Source organism: Epinephelus moara, chromosome 23 (assembly GCF_006386435.1).
Source record: "Epinephelus moara isolate mb chromosome 23, YSFRI_EMoa_1.0, whole genome shotgun sequence".
NCBI lineage: Eukaryota > Metazoa > Chordata > Actinopteri > Perciformes > Serranidae > Epinephelus > Epinephelus moara.
The window spans coordinates 27,253,446-27,273,236 of NC_065528.1; the positions used below are offsets into that span (position 1 = coordinate 27,253,446).

Consider the following 19,791-nt stretch of genomic DNA (forward strand, 5'->3'; position numbering starts at 1 on the left):
TGTTACGCTAGAAGAGTCAGAGTTTGGGACGGAGCGGAGTGTTACCGGAGTTTCTGAAGTGCTCAAATAAACGGGCCTTTTTCCCGAACGCTCCTCTGGTCTCCTGCTCCTCTGGTCTCCTGCTCGTGAGGGATTCATTACAATATCGTAACATGGTTTAGATTTCTAAATAAACATTCACCTCGTCGCTAGATTGACCTACTCCTGAAAAAGTCGCGCGCAAGGCTTTTTGTCCCTACGAGGCCACCATCATTTACCCGACGGGAGGGGTGAGCGAGTGAGCCCTGCAATCTAGAATTTGACCACTGATGTCACTGTTTTCAACCCATTTTACACACTGGCCCTTTAAATGTTTTAATATTAAAACGTATATACAGTAGCCTGAAAAATAGCAGCACATGTCAGAAGAAAAGCATGTATTTATGATGTAGAGGTGAACTCTCTCTTTAAAGCTCACCTTGAAGTAGGTCATAATAGTGACAGAGTCGATACTAACGTCTGTGTTGCAGTGGAAATACAGTGTAATTACATCGTGATGACAACTCTTGGAAGGGGAAAAAGGTCAACAAGGCTCTCAGGTTTTCCATACAGATAAATAAGGCCTGATCCACTTGCTCTGTAAGTGGACCACCTGCTGTGAGATACCACAGACAATGGAGATAATACAGAAGTTGTCATCTTGTGCTTGAAGGGGCAAGTAGTCATTAAGGTGCAAATACGAGCTGAATTAATGTTTCATTTTTGCCAGTGATGCGAGAGGCATAACAGACTCCATGGGTGGTCCTCCCCACACACACACACACACACACGCAGCTCACATTTGGTTGTCTTCCATTTGACATTTTGTTCAGAGATTTGAAGCCATCAGCTTTACACAAACCCGAAGGAAGATGATGTAATTTAAAAGCTGGGAGCATTATATCATTCAGATGCATCCTTAAAGGACTCCCATTCACTGGGATGGTGTCATTTACATACACATTTGCACCCACTCTCTGTTGAAATCTTCAGGGTAATTATTGTCTTTTCAAAAATGTAGCTCCTTATGTATAATACATCCACTTAGGGGCATGGTAAACCACCGTGTTTGTGTTTCTGTTCCTCACATCAGACATAAGATTACTTGAAAATATCGAGTGAAAGCCTGTGTGCCCCCCCACCTCCCCCATACAGGGCATGATCAATTCTTTTTCTATAGAGGAGGCCTCCCACATGCACTCTGCAGAGCATCATTGTGCTCCCTAAAAGTCCTCGCCAGTGTTGAAGTATCTCTGTCACTGCCAAGCGTGCCTCTCAATGGCTCAGCCCCCACACTAACCTTGCAGCGTTTCAAAGGGAGACCAAAGGGAGGCTGAGTGAACATGGACATGCGTAGGCGTCCGCGCAACAAAGGGGGAGGTTGAGAGGGCCGGGATAACCAATGGCTGCTTTGTTCATGGGAGGAGAAGGTTCATTGGCACTCTGTACATGAATCCCGCTTCTTGCTTAGATTATAGGTTTAGTTTTGTAAACTATTTTTTCTCTCTTTGGAAGTATTTTTTGCCACATGACATGTCTTGAAAAAACTGTCTGTTGGTGACAGACAAAGATGTTGCTAAACAAGTGTTAGTTAAGTGTTAAAATCACAGCTGGAGAGTGCAGTGATATCATGCTTTCACAGTATGTTGGGAAGCGGCAGCTGGCGAACATGAAGTGATTGTGAATGGCGCCTCATGCTAGGTTCTCAGTCAGGATTGCTTTTGTTTGAGTTCAGTGTCTCCACGAGGGATTTAATCTGGCTGGTATTTCATTTTAGTGGCTTCATTGTGCTGATATGACATTTCTTACAATCATTTACAATCCTGTATGTTCAGTAAAGTTATGGTTAGTTCAGCAATATGATCTTAGTAAGTTCCATCTATCCATTTTCATCTGCATATCCGGGTCCGGGTCATGGGGGCAGCAAGCCAAGCAAAGCACCCCAGATGTCCCTCTCCCCAGCAACGCTTTACAGCTTCTTCTGGGGCACCCCAAGGTGTTCCCAAACCAGATGAGATATGTAATCCCTCCAGCGTGTTCTGGGTCTGCCCCGGGGGCCTCCTGGAAGTGGGACATGCCTGGAACACCTCTATCAGGAGGCGCCCAGGAGGCATCCTGATCAGATGCCCGAACCACCTCAACTGACCCCTTTTGACGTGAAGGAGCAGCGGCTCTACTCCGAGCTCCCTCCGGATGTCCGAACTCCTCACCCTACCTCTAAGGCTGAACCCAGACACCCTATGGAGGAAACTCATCTCAGCAGATTTTGCCTGCTATCTCATTCTTTCGGTCACTACCCAGAGCTCATGACCATAGGTGAGGGTTGGGATGTAGATGGACCAGAAAATCGAAAGCGTCGCCTTCCTGCACAGCTCAGCACCAGCATAACTGCAGACGCGGCACCAAACCACCAATCCATCTCATGCTCCATATCCTCACTCGTGAACAAGACCCTGATACTTGAACTCCCTCGCTTGGGGCAGTAACTCACTCCCAACCCAGAGGGGGCAATCCACCAGCAGAGAACCATGGCCTCAGATTTGGAGGTGGTGACTCTCATCCCAACTTCTTAGCTCTGTAGAGTCATGGCAGTGCAACATGGCGATCTCCATAGATGAGGACCAACTCCCAATGTAGATATAAATGACTCATGATAAGCTCACAAACATGCAAGTCTAGCTTTCAGGTGATTATACCTGAATGAAAACATTGCTATGAATATTATATTTCAGTTTAGAGGCAATAAAGATCCCCTTAAATCCTACACGCTGGTCCTTTAAGAAAACATTTTGGTGCTTAATATATGGTGGTATTGTCTGAGGGATTCAAATTACAACCACAATATCTAAATGTGTAAGTGAGGATCTTCAAACCAAACCCTCAAACTAGCCCTAATGAGGAGAATGTTTACCCATAAGCTCCTTGTCATGTGCACAGTTGACATCACATGTTCTGTTTCAACACATAACAGCTGAACAGTTATTAATTAAGTGTGGTTACGAAGGTGAAGGCAAAACAAATCATCATCAACCTACCCAGCTATGGTTACCAAGTTATAAACAGAGCTAATGATCTGCAGTATTACTACATCATACAACCACAGATACCTCATGTTCCATTAGTTTCTCTTGGCCACAGTTGTCTTTCTTTATTCCTCGCTACCAGTTCTTGTTATTGCCAATTGTATATTGTGTCTCCTCCTACACATGAAGCCACTTTTTTCACACTTTTTGTCAAAACATTTGGCTTCAATTCTCCACAATCCCCCTCAGATCTTAACCATGCGCTGTACATGCAACCTGTCCAACCAGTTGGAGTGGCTAGGGCTGTGCCAGGATATGATCCGTCACTGGCTTTCTCGGCAAACACCACCAGTCATGTCCAATTGAGTGCCTGGCTGAGCCATGTGCACTGCAGGTGTTTTTTTTTCCTTTGGTTTATTTCTCAAGAACATTTCCAACACCCTGTTGTCGCGCACACACACACATGGGGACTGCCACTGTTCTGGACCAGAGGTTAGTTGGTTTCTGACCACCAGTCAGCTCAGCCTGCTGGTTTCTGGTGGCTCTGATGTTAATTGTCCCAGCCATCTTAATTGGCCACCACTGAGCTGTGCTTGCAGCTAGTCTGGTGGCAGAACATCAGCAGCAGCCTGAGCTTCTGCCTGTCTTCATTTAATTTCCTCAGTGGTGGTGTTTAACATCAAGCTTTGGTATAACCGCATATTATAGTGTTAAAAGTTATCCAGGATAATGTTGGCAAAATACCAGACTTTGATAAAATAGTAGTATAAAAAAGAATATGAATATATAAGAGTATAGGTTGAGGTCCAGTTGATTTTCTTCCTCATTTTTTATCTGCGCAGCCTTGGGTTAGGAATCTGATTGTAGATCTGTTTTTTATAGTCTTGATACTTTCATTACTATTGAACGTAAATGTTGGCATTGTGCATTTCTGCAAACCACAAACACATTACATTTGTCCGATTCATACGTATCATATCAGTGCTTCTAAAGTGGGATGGTGGATGGCATGACACCTTGGCGAGACAGCTGCCAAGCTGCAAACCAGTGTTTTAGACCAACAAAATCAGTTGGTTTTTTAGCAAGTAATCAGTGGCATTGCCAGTGGCAGTTGGGCCACCAAAACTGATTGTTTTTTAGTGAGAAATTGGCGCAGTTTCCAGCAGTATTGTGGCACCAAAATGGGGTATTTTAAGCCAACACACAACAACTTCTACCCCTAACCAAGTGTTGTGTTTTTTAACAAGATATTTTTATTGATAATTCCATTAAGATGCACAGAGCATCAACAAACAAACCAACAATACAAAAAGACAACCCCATCCACCCACCAACCCAGGAACAAACAGAGAAAGCCAGACCAGCCAAAGGAAATCCAATAGACAAGAACGAAATAAATAAATAAAAAAGAATAAGAAAAGCTATATGTGTATTTTAAAAAAAAAGGGAAAAAATGATAACAAATGAATTAACATGTGTGACAAAAGTAGGGGAATATAGCATGTTTCATTACAATTTTTCCGCTTCCATATTTGCCACAAAAGTTTAAAATGTTGGATAGAAGAATATTGGATTGGGAGTCCTGGATAGTTTAGGTAGCTGGAAATAAGATTGAAAGTAGTAAAGCGTTCTCTTCATATCCTTTTTAGATAATCAGATTTGCAACCAAGTTAACATGCCGTTAGCATGTAGCTACATGTAGCAGTGTATGTACACACAAGCAGTAGCGTACCTGGAGCAGATGACCGTACGGAAATTTGTCATGAGCTGACCTCAGCTTGTCGCTAAAGAAGAAGAAAACATTGGAAGCGGTCTGAATCCTGAGGTTATTACTTACAGGGATTACTTTCACGTATGTTTAGCTAATTTTCCAGATAATCAGATTTGTTCTGACTCCCCTGCTGCCAATAAGTCTAATCTAGAGGGATGACGGTTTATTGAAATCTGAATAAATGAAGAGCTTCTTGTCAGTGTGTATGACCTCTGTGTACAAACCTTGTTTTTCTTTTAATTGGGACACTTGGAAACCAATAAAGGAAACTATATATTATGAGTCATGGTACAGTCAGTTTAGCTGTACGTATAAGTATATGAGAGCATAGACTATGTACTTATGTTGCCTTTAATGTTCAAGCCAACAGCAGAAATAATCTACTTCATGTTCTGTTGAGGCTGGTCGGGATTGAGGCGTCACTAAATGTGTTTAGGGATTACGCCACTATTAGTCTCCTCCTGCTTCCTCTCGAGCCGGCGTTTGTATTTGAATTTGAATAATCGTATTGCCTCTGGTTCTTTGATGTTCTGTATTATTTGCTCCGTGCGCGTCTCCCTGAGCGATTTCTGTTGTACACCATGTAATGTCCCGACATGTAATGTAATGTCAGTGTTGTATTCTGATCTGCTCACAAAAGGACATCGATTTAGGTGTGGAAACATGGGCCTTTCTTGGATTTATTTTACCCTGGACTGCTGACAGTTACACACAGTCAATCTGATTTTCCATATCTATGGTGTGGTGGAACACGATACCTCCGTATTTGACGTCATTCATAACTAATATTTCTTTTGCTGGTCATTATTCACTTTTAAAGCAGAATGTTTATTTGATGTACAGATCAAACGTCCGCTGTCTTGGAGGTTGTGTGAAATTTGCTGCAGTGAAGTCTTTCTGCTCTTTGATAGATATGCAAGACCTACTGATAGAGGAAATGGCAGTGTGCATTAGTGTCCCTTAATGTCATTCATGTCATGTTGCTGCACTTTGATGCACATCCAAAAACCCTGTGAAGTCTGTAAATACCGACTTCCCAGTCCACAATCCATATTCTCTGTATTTCCAGTTTGATGTCAGTGTAGCAGTTTAAACACAGTTTGTACCCTCTTGTAACTCAAGACAGGTTAAATGTATCTCATCCTAAAGGTTAAAGGGCACATCTCTTTAAGACCCCCCCTTCTGAAAAAGTCCAGTCTGCTTTGATTGGTCAGTGTTTCCAGGTCTTCTGTATCTCTGCCTCTGCTTCATCAGAAAGAGGCCAAGTCCCTCCCCTGCCGTTGTCCCCTGTGGGACCTTATTTTTTATTTTTTTTATTTTTTTTTATTATCTAGCACAATATATGTTGCCAAAACCGGCTAGCTAGCGAGCTGTTAGCTATGTCATGGCTAAGTTGGCTATGTTCCACACACATATCTCGCCTGAAATGTTTTATCCATAACTCCGTTTAGAAAACAGAGCGTAGTATCCATACTAAAAATGTACATACGGACAAAAGCCAAATATAATGTGCACCAAAAAATATTCAACAATTTCTACAATCTCCAAAATGTCTGTAAGCATAGATCAAAGTTTCTCCCATGAAGTCTGTTTTTAAAGTTTATAAATTTTGCATGGGAAGTGGCGTACGTCCCTTTCAGGCCTCATATCGTATGTACACAGTGTTTATAAATGAGACCCCTGGTCTTTTCATCAGTTGAGAAGGGAAAGAATGGACAAGTCCTGTTGCTCATGTGAGTACATCCTGGTACGAAACACAAAGACATCTTATTGCAAATGTCACTTATGTAACTTTTGGGTGTGTAGTTGCTCTAGTTAAGTATTTTCACAGCTTTATACTTAAACATTTGTACAACAAACTGATACTTTCTCTGGCACTATTCAAATAGTTTCAAATAATTATTTGTCACTTACCGTTAACTACTGTACATACGTTTTTTTCTGAAATAAGGTCCCCTGGTGGTTCAGTGGAAGGGGACGAGCTTTACCTTTTTATTGCAGCTGCGGAATGAGTGGTGAAGAAAAGTGGCACTTTTTATCATAAAAAAAATCACCAAACACAACTGCACATTTTCCTGCAGGAGTATAAACCAAAATCAGGGAGAAATTAACCACACTGGGAGCTACGATTATGTTTCCCTGACATTAGCATTAAGCTACATGTGGAAAGCCATGTAATTACTGCATTACTGCAAGTTTAAACACTTGCAGTAATGTGCCTGGAGCAGATGACTGTATAAAGAAATCCGTCACAAGCTGACGTCAGCTGGTAGCCAAAGTACAAAAAACTGTTGGGCACAGAGTATTCAGATGATCAGATTTGCAACCAAGTTTACACGTTTCTCTGTTGTTAGCATATAGCTACATGTAGCAGTGTATGTACACACCTGCAGCAACATGCCTGGAACAAATCTGACATCAGCTTGTAGCTAAATAAGAAAAACAAATTTGTAAATGTGTATTCAGAACGGTCTGACGCCTGAGGTTTTTCCTCACAGGGATTACTTTTTCATACATTTACCCTCTGAAACTTTGGCTACGTTTAACATGAACATCCGACGTTGTAACAATATATTTATGACAGAAAATAAAGAAAGCATAAAAGGTCTCCTTTACTATTCAGATAGACCGAATATCAGATTAAGCAGGTGTAACTACACTGTTATCATAAAGACATTTAGACAGCTTTGACCTTTTACGTTTTCCTGTTTGAGGTAACTGGGAATACGTCCTGTATAGTACAGGTCTCTTCTCCATTTCATCTTAGATCCAGCTGCCAGGCCACAGCATGAAATAAATGTAAGTAGTTTCCTCTAAGTTTCCAGAGAACAATCCTTTGTGTATGAGATGTCCAATTGATTTTGCACAGATGAGTGCACTTTGTTTATAAAAACCCACAGACTGCAGTTGTTGCTTGGCACCGGGCTCAACAGTAGCAGTGATAACCTAGATTTTATGGAAACGGGGTTGCGGCTTGTTGCCAGAATGAATTCCCAGATCAGCTGGGAAATCTGGAAGAGCACAGAGAATGAGAAATGATCCTCCCTCCCCCAACAACTACAGTCAGAGCTGAGTAAACAGGGGAATATGCTACTACACAACTACTCCAGTGAAACTGCACAGTGGCCAACAGCAGATCATAGTGTGTTTGTTTTTCCTGGAAATTATTGTGAAGCTAATGATCAGTGCGACATCAACTCTGTGTGGACGAATCCATGAGAATGAAAGAAAGTGTCCCGGCTCAGCTAAACTGTATCTGAGAAGCACAAATATTGAAAAGACACTTCATATCTCTGCCGTAATTCAGTTGAAATTGCCCCGCTGCCTTTGCAAACCTAATTTTATACATTGGGAGAAACATGAATTGGATTTCAGCTCTCTGAAGCTTCCCTTTCCTTCATGTTTTTAAAGATTATATTTGGATGAATTGCCACTGCATTTTGTGCTCAGCTCTTTGAAGTTTAGAAACGGATATCATTAGAGGCCGCACTGAGGGTTAGATTTAGATTTTTCAATTACACTGAACCCCTTAAAAGTGTTTCTGTCTGCACCAGTGCAGTGCCCTTTATGAAACAATACTACAAATGAAAAAATATGAGTTTAATGAGCACTGTGGCAAAGCAGGAGAAATTAGGCCATCAGCCTTCACTGTGTACTGGTAGAACAACTCTACAACTTTAGTGCGCCATTACCCTTTTTGATTGCTATGGTGACAGAGCCAAATTACAACCTGCACAGAAAGAGTGGACAGTAAATAGTTCCTGTCTGCAGGAGGTTTGTTACAGCACTGCAGCTCTGCTCGACACCCGTGTGCCATGATACTGAGTAGAACACAACACCGTGTAACAAAGGAAAGATGCCTGCAACTAACAGTCAGTTCTGAGGTCTAATAGTCAGAATGTTGGTACTTTTTCCTATCATAACACTTAATTTTCATATATGTTACATCTGTTTTAATATATGTTTTAAAAGTTTGTCAGTCTTCAAATTTAACATGTTTTTTGCATAAAAAATATATATATGTTAACCAGATAATTTACCCTCTATTATGAAAGTCGATTTATTCGTCAGTTGACTGAAAGGAACTTAATCAGCAACTATTTCGATGATCTACATAAGTGTTGTAGTTATCTATCAAGCAAAAGTGCTGACATTTACTGGTTCCAGCTTCTTAAATGGGAAGATTTGCCACCTTTCTTTGTCACTTCTCATCTATGACGTGGGTTTGGACTGCTGGTCAGACAAAACAAGAAATTTAAGAACATCAGTTTAGGCTTTCAGAAACTGTGATAAGCACTTTTCACAATTTTACAGAGAGGCCACTACGTTTGAATAGTTGTTGCTTTATTGTAGTTTTTTTTGTAGTATGTGTCGTATTTGTTGCATTTTAAATGTGATTGATCGGCTGCTACCTCGCTCAGGTCTCTCTTGTAAAGAGATTTTCAATCTCAATGGGATTTCCTGGTTAAATAAAGGTTAAATTAATAAATAAGGGTCAAATAGGGGTCAAAATGTAAAAGGCAGAAGTGTTGCAGCTGTGTACGTATGACCATATCTTTTTTTTTTTTTTTTTAAGATATTTTTATGGGCATTTTTGCCTTTCATTGATAGGAAAGCTGAGTGTGAAGTGGGGAGAGAGAGTGGGAATGACATGCAGCAAAGGGCTGTGGGTTGGAATCGAACCTGGGCCACTGCGGCAACAGCCTTGTACATGGGGCGCCTACTCTATCCACTAATCCACTGACACCCCGTGTATGACCATATCTGAATTGCTCAAAAGATCTGATTCTGAAATATGTGTCTACTCCCACATTATAGCTATCAGTAGAATTTTGAAAGCATGTTTCAATGACTAGCATTAGCAAACAACGGGCGCAATTTAACAATTTTATGACGAGGCGGCCATCTTGGGGTCTGGAAGAAGAGCACAGCAGTGACACTGGAAAATAAAGCAGGCATTATTCAGTTGTATTCAATGTGTTTCATATGTTGAGGCCTCTTGATATTTATATGTTTCATACACAATACAGTGCTGTCAGAGAATATGCGTGATGTTGCTCTGACCTTTGATTGAGGAAAAAAAGTTGTTACGTTTGTCTTGTAAACAAAATTAACAGATTAATTGATCGTTGCTTTGCTTGGCCTGCTGCCCCGGCAACATGGCCCCGGATAGGCGGATGAAAATAGATGGATGGTTACCAATGATCGATTAAGAAAGGTGCTTGTAATTTGCAACCATAGTCAGTCCCCATTAGCTATTCATGACGAAGCATGAAGTGTGGGACCAAAGTGTTTGAACCCAGCTTTGATTTATACACGTAGATTTGACTTGTAACTGTAAACTTATTTGTCCACAATCAGATAGATGTATAACTACAAACCTGATGTGTAACTGAAACTGTAAATTTTGTACAGATCTTCTTTATGCACTTCGACATAGGAAATTATTCGTGGAAATCATTTTCATTTGTTCACAAAATATCAACCTTGGTTACACATCAAATTAAATCTGTTCACATATTTTTTTTTTACACATCCAAGCATTTGGTTGTGGTCGTAAAAATATCTGACACTCGGATATGGTCATGCACAGCTATAATACTTTTGACCCTATTTTGTTTCCATACAGACTCTGATTATAAAGATAATCCTTGGTTGCAGCCAATGTTGCTTAGAAGTTTATATATGTGTGTCACAAGCAGCACACACGGTCCTTGCTCAGTGTTTTGGTACTTATAACACCATAAAGCAACAGAGTCTTAAGTGCCATAGTAATATACTGTAAGTGACTCATTTTATTGTCCAAAGGCAGAGTTGAAACTTCATGTTTTTCAGCTTCACTTCAACCAACCTCCCACAGTGAGAGTGAGGTGATGACTGACATGTGCAGGGTCGAGGCTGCTGCGATATACAGTTCATTATACATGTTTGTATCCACACACACACACACACACACACACACACACACAGCAGCTAACATAAGCAATACATTGTTTCCTCCCCCGCGGTCACAAAAGACCAGGATGTAAAGTAAACACACCTGTTGTGTACAAAGAGCATGGTGTGATAAGATAGTGGACGAGTAATCTTCTCCGCACTGCCACATTATTTACTGTACTTCTTTCGGTTGACTTCTACCAGCACAGAATTTCAATTAAGCCGGTTGCAGCGCTGTGATTTACAGCCTGTGTTGTATGCGAGTAATAAATAATCATTTTATCTCTGCTCTGTGATGCTAATCTGGAGTTTAAGCAATGAGTGAGTAGCTTTGTTCTGAATTCAGCGTGCTCGCCAATTCATCCTGGACCCCAGCTGATGTTTACCCAGGCTGAGCCAGCAGCTGCTCACACGGTCTGCGTCAACTCAGTCATCTGACAAGGCGAGCGCGCTGCCTCTGACATGCATCTGTCACAGCAGCACAAAAAAAAAAATCTAACCCACTCTGTGTTGTCTTTCTCTTTCTCCACTCCTCCAGCATCTGCCTGGCTGCCCAGCATCGCCACAATGAATGAGAGTCGAAGGGAAGCACTGGCGGCGGCGGCGCCCGAGCCCACCACCGCCTCCTCCTCCACGGCTGGCTCCAATACCACCAACATGGCCGGCCCGGGCACCGGCGAGAAGGACGAGGCCTTTTCCAAGCTGAAGGACAAGTTCATGAACGAGCTGAACAAAATCCCATGTAAGTGTGTCTCTATGTTCTCCTGTATGAGAGTGGGACCATTTTAAAGCTCAAAACAAAGTCAGTTAGCAGCATCTATTGTGATAATTAAATTTTTAGGTAATTATATAAAGCAAACATGCCAAAAATTTGCTCGACCCAGTCGTTCAAACTTTAATAAATGCTGGTTTCCTCAGTCTTCTATTACAGTAATTGAATATCTTTGGTTTTTAGACTGTCCTGGGTTGGGAAAGTTTAAATTTGTCACTATTTTTGACGTTTTTTCAGAGCAAACAAGTAATCAAATAGTCAGAAAATGGCAGAACAACCCATACTGAAAATAAATGCCTTTCATTCACGTTTGTACCACTAAAAACAGTTTTTGTAGCAATGTTTGTTATATTGAGAAGATTTAGACAAATTATAGGGTTGTGAATAACTATACAACACATTAAATACCTCAAGAGAATATCTGTCTTGTTGCATACAACACCTTAATTGCAGTTCTGTGCATTTATTTTGATGGACGCAGTGATAAATAAGGAATTGTCTGACTTGACATGAGTCGACGAAATCTAATACCTGACACTGACTCGAAACCACAAAATTCATCTAATCAAAATCTTGTGCTGATATGATAAGAACTTGTTCCCACAAGATAATTAACTTTAAAACAGAAAAATAGAAAAAGTCACCTTTTGGGACTTTTGGGGCTCAGTACAATCCAGTGTTTTAAAAAGGGTTTTTCACACCCATGTAAATGCCAGTAGGCTCTTAGGCGTTTTGGAACCAGAGGAACTTTATCATGGGCTTTATCATCAAGTAACCTTGGATTTTGTTGTGTCCGCCCTGTAAGATCCTGCAACGATCACACTTCTTTGAATGCTGTATTAGGTACTTTTTTAACCCCTATTTGAGTGACATAAGTGTACATAGTCAACCTTTTGCTAAGCCCCGTCCCTGTGTGGTGGTCCAACAAGCTGTTGGAGTAAGCATGGAGCCCACACTGTAACTAACTGCACTCCCTGAAGAAATATTATCATATTTTAGGAAAAATGAAAGAGTGATTCCAGAGAGAAGCAGACAGAGGGGTCTACAGTCTGTGTTTGAAGGATATATCCAGGATGTCAAACTGACTCAGCAGCAACAACAGGTTAAAAAGACAAAGATAGTTAGAAGCTAAAGCCGAACTATAGGCTACAGATCACAGTGTAAAAGTGAACCACCACATCACTGCTGATCGCCACACAAGACAATGAATATAAAGGGAAACTTTGCTGATATTGAACCAGCTGTGTGGCATCGCAGTGTGTGCAGATGAACGGTGTTTGGCTTCACCCCAATTCTGCTGCCAGGACCTCCTCCAGCAGGGTTTGTATAGGGATCTCCAGTGGAGGCCAAACAACCTTTATGTGCACACACTGCGATGACACACAGCTGGTTGAACATCAGCAAAGTTTCCCTGCTTCTCTTCACTGGTTCCTGTACAGCAGGGTCGGTCTTTGTTTCACTGTTATAATCATTACAAAGCAAAAGCAGCATGTGTATACATTCAGTAGGCTATATCTTCAGTAGCTAGCTAGCTAACCCTACACTTCTCAGGGTTTGTTTTTGGTTTTGGAACAGGGAAGAAACGTATATCTTTCTCCAACCTCTCCAGGTAACGAGTATCATAGGGAAGAAACGTATATCTTTCTCCAACCTCTCCAGGTAACGAGTATCATTAATACATGATGTGCCCCAGGCACAACATTTAGCTCCAAATCCACAAAACCAGCCTGAAAATGAAGGAAATCTGAAACGATGGAGCACAGCTGTGTTGTTGTCGGACCCTGGTCTGAGCCGGCCGGATGCTACGTTATGATTGGCCAGTCTGCATCCAGGGGCGGGAATTAGTGAAGGGTCAGTTTTGAAGTAGAATGGACTGCAGCGATAGCTAACATATGTCACTGTAGTGTTCCTATAGGCAGTGCGAATGCAGACAGAAAAATACCCCGTGAAGTTATGTAGTTCTCGGGAGAGCTCCCCAGTGGGCTGTTCCCCCAGAACTGTCTGGTTCAACAACACCTAATAATGTTGTTAATCACGCAGCAAGCCCAGTGAGATACACATCCAACAATTTAAGCAGCATACAATGACAGATCAATCAGAAGTACTTTAATCTCAAACAGAAGAACATTTATGTATTGCATATTTAAAAAAAATATCTGTTCAGAAAATATTAAAAATACACTGTTGTGCAGGCTTTACACCTTTCACTGACGCAGTTTGCCTGTAGCCTTGCAAAAACATGTGACGTGTCTATTCATGCATTCAGTGTGACTCTAGTGTAATCATGACTCAAAAATGACTCGTGAGTGAACAAGTGTTCCACGTGACCTTTGATAAAAAGGCTTCTACTGAATCAATTGAACAAATAATTTAGTGCATCTTTCATTTTGTTGCTCGAGTCAACAACAAATTCAAGTATTCCATGCACTGAACGGCTCAGATGGAATTGTCTTACTAAATTATTTGAGGTGGAGAAGGAACATCTGGCAACAATAATTCCAGAGTTTAACATGATAAATTGCTAAATTATGCATAGCTGGCTTTATTATTTGCTGTTAAATTTTTCTATCTCACTTGTGCTTTCAGTCAAAACATTTCCACATATTAAAACACATCCTGTCCTTTCATCACCAAACCTCTAACCTGAGGCTTCCACAGCCACGTTACCGCCTGGAGAATATTGCAGTGTTGAGTATATGAGAATATGGTTGTCATTGTGTCATCAAGGATAAAGCACTGCCTGAAGATTTAAGGGTTTTGCATTCAGCAGAAATCTAAACATAAATATATCCACATGTTAAAGCAATGCTCTCAACAGACATTAAGTCCTGTGGAAGAGAGGCCCTATTTTTACAGCAAAGACACCCATACTCCCCTTTCCAGTGGTTTCATAGTGCAGGGAGTAGCGTGAAAAAGTCCTTCTTCCACAGAGGAGGGTTTTTTTGCATTATGGTTCTATATTTATCAAAATAAAATACCTAATTCACAGTCAGATAATTCATTAAGGCTGCAACTAACGATTATTTTCATTGTCGACTAATCATTTTATCAAAAAATGTGTTAAAATGTCAGTCTGTCTCTCCCAAACCCCCAAATTATGTCATCTAATGTTTTGTTTCGTACTCACGCCAAAGGGTTTTGGTTCACCGTAATGGGAGAGTGTGTAAAGCTGCCAATATTTGAACGTAAGAAGCTGCAATAAGAGTATTTTGGGGTACTTTTATAGTACTTTTCTATGAAAAATGACTCAAACCGATTAGTCGACTACTAAAATAGTCACCGATTATTTTAATAGTCGATTAGTCATCGATTAGTCGACTAATCGTTTGCTTTTTGAAGTTGTTTTAATCTGAAATTATGACCAGAGAGAATTAAATGTCGGACTCGGACAGATTGTCCTGGTCAAAATCAGATCATACAAAACCTGAGCAGAGCAGGGCTGTTGATGAAGCTGCTTGCTGTGTGTATTTAGAGACAGACAAGGGAAGAGAAGGTGGACTATTGCACATTAGTTCTCTTAAGCCCAGTTCAGACCAAAGATTCAAGATGACACAAGTTGAAACATACAACTACTTGCAATGCACCTGCTGCAACGTTCTAAAAACCTGCCAGTTCACACCAATGCAACTAGATGAGACCGTGTATCATCTCTATGCAACAACTCTCTGTTCTGATTTGCAGCTTTTCAGCCTTATTTTGTGGCTGAATATAATTTGTAGCTTCTTAAAATATGAATGAGGATAGTGATAGTGAGATACTGGCTACAGCTGCATTTGTAGTAGTGATGGAACAGTGAAAAACAGAAACAAAACAAGCGTCAGACTGTATTTATAATAAATACGCCACAATAATGTAAATAACCAGCGGCAATAATCCTTCAATGAGAATGTGTGTGTGGGCGGAGTATAAGCACATACAGCAAGCAGCAGCAGGAGTGACCCACTATCTGACACCAGTGCACTGTGAGGATGGAAACAGAGGACTCGGCGGGGATGGAGCGAGTGAACCCTGCGGTCATTTTGACTTGACCAGCAGACTGGGTGGGGTAAGGGATGGGTTGTCGGTGGTCCATGCATCACTACTGCACCCTGTGGTCTGTTTGCATTTGTCAATTGCTCAGCCGCGCTACATCATGTGCTGTTGCTCTAATTAGTTGTAGGTCTTTCCAATTGCGTCCAGACATTTTGATCTACGGCTGCTGATGATGCTGCTTAATATCAAAATGAACGGAGAAGTTCAATGCCAGGCTACTTCCATGTGGGCCTGAACAACACTTTGTCATTGATGGAAAATAAGAACACAGTTTTTAATTTGAAAGTGTGCTCTAGTAGCCTGGAAATCCAGACCCAAATCTAGAAAGATTTAGGGTCTGGCTATGAGTAATGCAAATAGCCCAACTCGAGGGCGGCACCAAGCATGCATTTGAAAATATCACTGCACGCAATTGGATAACACTACGACCAATCAGAACAATACACAGGGTGACGTATCCAGAGCGCTACCAGCGGAGCTAACTGGTAGATTAGACTCTTGCCGTATCCGGTCGGCAAAACAGCAAAAACGTCCTTCTTGCAAAGGAAAGATTCGAGCGCCGTCTTCTGTTCCTCTTTTAGAGAAAAAGCCAAGTCTAACTCGTTCATTGTAGCGGCCAAAGCCGTTTCAAACAACTGGTGTTCATCCGTAGCCATCTTGCACTGTTTACTGACTGATTCTGGACTGCGTCGTCGCAGCGCTGTCGTCATCTGTTTAGCTCGCCTCTGGCCCGCCTATATCAGATACACCGATGTGATTGGTGCAGCTCAGCTCCAACGGCATGGGTAATGAGCATCATTACTGATTGCCAGAGTGACTCGCTGAGCAAATACAAATTATGCTCTCGCGAGAACTCTGGATTTCCAGGGTAGTGCTCTAGTACAGAAGGTGAATAAATTAGATCAACAGTGTTCAGTACTGTGATTCCAGTGTGGGGATGCTGAGGTTGTCGTCCCCTTTTCTCTCAGCATTGCAAATGCAACGCTATTCCGACCAATTCTAGCCCAGGCCTGACAACTTTTCCGCATCATCTTTAGAAGTAAGTAGACAATTCATTATTGCTCCCATCTTTTGACATCATGAAAAAAATAAACTTGGCCTTCTTTTGGCAGGAGAGTTATCAGAGGCCTGTCCATTATACAGAGTTTTAAATTACTGTTTTCTCACCTCATCCTCTCAATCAAACGCAGTGTTTGCTCCCCTGCGCTGCCAAGCTGATGATGAATGCCCCAAGACTTGTTTACTCTGTGGAATATCGATACTGTCTGGAGAAAGTCAGGGAGCAGATTTAACGAGGAATATGTGATAGGAGAAGCTGCATGCTCAGCTAATGCTGCTGCACAAGGTTTTTCTTTTGGGTTTATAACCCAGTTTAAGCCCTGCAGGCTTTGTGGCTGGTCGCATGGGGCTGTCAGACTGGCCTCACTTGTTGCTGCATTTCTGTCCATCAGGATCTGCAGGACATATATCTCTGAGCCGGGGATATTGGCTCAGCCCAATCTGTTGGCTGGTGGCTCAAGCATCCACAAACCAGCAGACTTTATCTTCGTCTTTCTGCATTTACTGTTCTTTTTTCATTTCAGCTATTCTAAACATGTTTCAAGGAAAAACTGTCAGAAAAATATGTTAACATGCATATTTTATTCAATAATCTCACCTCTGATTATTCTAATGTGCTGGGGTTTATTCACAAAGAGACACTCTCTCATCCTATTTGATACGCTGTAGGGCTGCAAATAATAATTCTTAATTAATTTGTTGATTATTTCTCAATTAAGTTAATTGCTTGTTTTTAAAATGTCAGAAAATTGTGAAAAATGTCCATCATGAGTTTGCAGAGCGCTTTTTTCCCCCGTCTGACCCACAGAAGAGACGAACCAAAGACAAGCAATTTACTATGGAAGCATAGGGTGCTCACTTGAGAAAAAAACTATCGATACCTGTACTTGCTCATGATAAGTAATAAAATAGGAAATAAGTGCCAAGATATTTCCTAGTCGACCAATAGTCGTTATTTAGGGCCATTATTCGACTAGTCGCCCACATGTTTACGATATTAATTAAATTATTAAATGATATATTTTGGTGGTTTGAGTTGAAGGTGTGAGAAAGAATAGTATCAGTAACATTGTTAACACTGTGCTACATTACAGAGAAATACAAAACCGTACTAATGAACCTTCATTAATATAGGCCTATATTTTATCTACAAGTGCACGTCACACACTGAGCGAGCCGCCTGTTAATGACGCTGTGGGCTAATGGGCATGTAGCTACTTCCATGTTTCAGATGATACGTCATGTTTGTAGTCGACCAATGAAGATGAGTTTACATATCACCTTGGGTTCGTCCTTCACCTTCTCAAAATGATCCCACACTTTGGATTTCCTGCCCGACATGTTATTAACTAGCCTGTGGAATAACCGCAGGTACCAGCCCTGGAAATTAACCTGACTCCTTTTTCTTCTGCGACTAAGCGACCAATGAAATCTTGCTGACTAATGACCTTTCTGTTTGACTACTGTTTGGTTGAATATTAGGGGCAGCCCTAGAAATAAGGTCTCTAATTATAATTATTTTTCTGGGGGTTGAGGTCAGATGTAGTTTCCCTCATGTTGACTCCATGGCTACATCTTTGCCTTTCGTGATTTACAAAGATGTATAAAATAAGAAAAGCAGCTGAAACTGGCACAAAATGTGAGCAAAATCCTACCCTCTGCAACAAAAATAAAGCCGTCTAATTAATTTATGAATAAGCCCTCCATGTCCCCAGAAACATGAGCACACACACCCCAACACACACGTGCAGAAGTCCGACTGTGTAATCACACTAAACCATATTGTGACTTGCCGTTGAGCGGAGAGGTTGCCTCCAAGGAAACCAGCGTATTGAATTTCTTAGTAAGTTTTCTAAACACCCAAGGCTTTGCTCCCACGATAACAATTAACCTCTGAGCGCAGAAGCTGTTTGATCCATGACTGCTGGCTCCACCAGCCATTACTCCAAATAACACAGACAAGCGATTGACATTTCAGGAATAAATAACAGTCTTTTTTTCCTCTCCTCTATCAGGAGCTTTGTGCTTTTAGGCTGCCAGAGGTACTCACATTTAAAAAGGCTGCAGAAATATTGAAATCATCTTGGAATACTTGTTCTGTCCCCTCTAGTGGAGCCATCTGTCTTCTTAATTCATTTAATTTTAATTGTTTGTCTTGTTTGTTTTTTGTTGTCTATATTTGCTGTGCCCCACAACAGCTTCTTCCTGTGCACTGTGGTACTGAATTTTAGTTTCAGTTTTGGGACTAGAACTCTCTTAGGACTGACCGACAGTGTCTTCCACTTCCGTGCTGGCTGACAGGAATGTTATACAGCCGACTACAAGGCCACACAGTCTGTGGTCTAACTTGAGAGGAAGCTAAAGGAAAAATACAAAAAGAAACGTCAGAGCTTGATCGTGTCTCAACTTGTTTGACTTTGTGGCTGCTCACAGTCAACAGACAGCAGAGTTTATTAAGGGGGATTACGGCGGTGGATCAGCGGAGCCATTCGTCTCTGCCTGCCTGCTGCTCTGGCGACGAGCCTTGCTGTCGTCTCTCTGCCCTCGCTTTGCTAAAGTTTGCCTGTCGTGAGACGGCATCAGAGGCTGGTCAAACCGCAGCCAGCTCGGTCTCAACCAGCACCAGCTTCACTCTGACTCCTCAGTCAACAGATGGGAAACAGATCTTCTGTCTTCTCTGAGGTTTTTCAGCGTTTGAGGGTGAAATATATGTTACGAGTCTCTGTGCTGCAGCTTTTGTAAACATCATGACTTGTTTGTGTTGGCGTGCTATAATTTTGACACCTGTCAACACTCAGAAATAGCTGCTCTCTCTTATTAACTGGCATATATTCCTGTGCTGTGCTCTCTGTTTACTAATGAATTTATGATCAATGACGAATATTTTAGATTATTGAAATATCCTGACGACATGGCCTGAATTGGTCTTTTACAGCAAACAGACCCATCAGGTGAAGCTGCCTACCTGACCCACACTAAGGCCCTTCAAACATGGTGTCACATCAGCAAGTTAGAAATTAATGTGGCCAAGACTAAAGAATGGATTATTGGTATGAAACAAGATCTGAAGACCGAGCCAGTTTCACTCGATGGTCAACGTGTTGAAACTGTGGAAAAGGTTTAATACCTTGGTACAGTTCTGGACTCCCATGTGAGCATCTCTTTTCACAAAAGATGCT

The 19,791-nt window shown here is 41.4% G+C and overlaps 1 protein-coding gene across 3 annotated transcripts in view; it reads left to right on the top strand.

The window, feature by feature from the left end:
• syt1a (synaptotagmin Ia) overlaps window positions 1-19,791 on the top strand; it is a 297,749-nt gene that overhangs the window by 216,091 nt on the left and 61,867 nt on the right. For all 3 annotated transcript variants that reach the window (XM_050036768.1, XM_050036767.1, XM_050036769.1), the window contains one exon: window positions 11,288-11,491. In XM_050036768.1, the coding sequence (XP_049892725.1) occupies window positions 11,317-11,491 (175 nt within the window). In that variant the 5' untranslated portion in view covers window positions 11,288-11,316. The remainder of the gene's footprint in view (window positions 1-11,287; window positions 11,492-19,791) is intronic.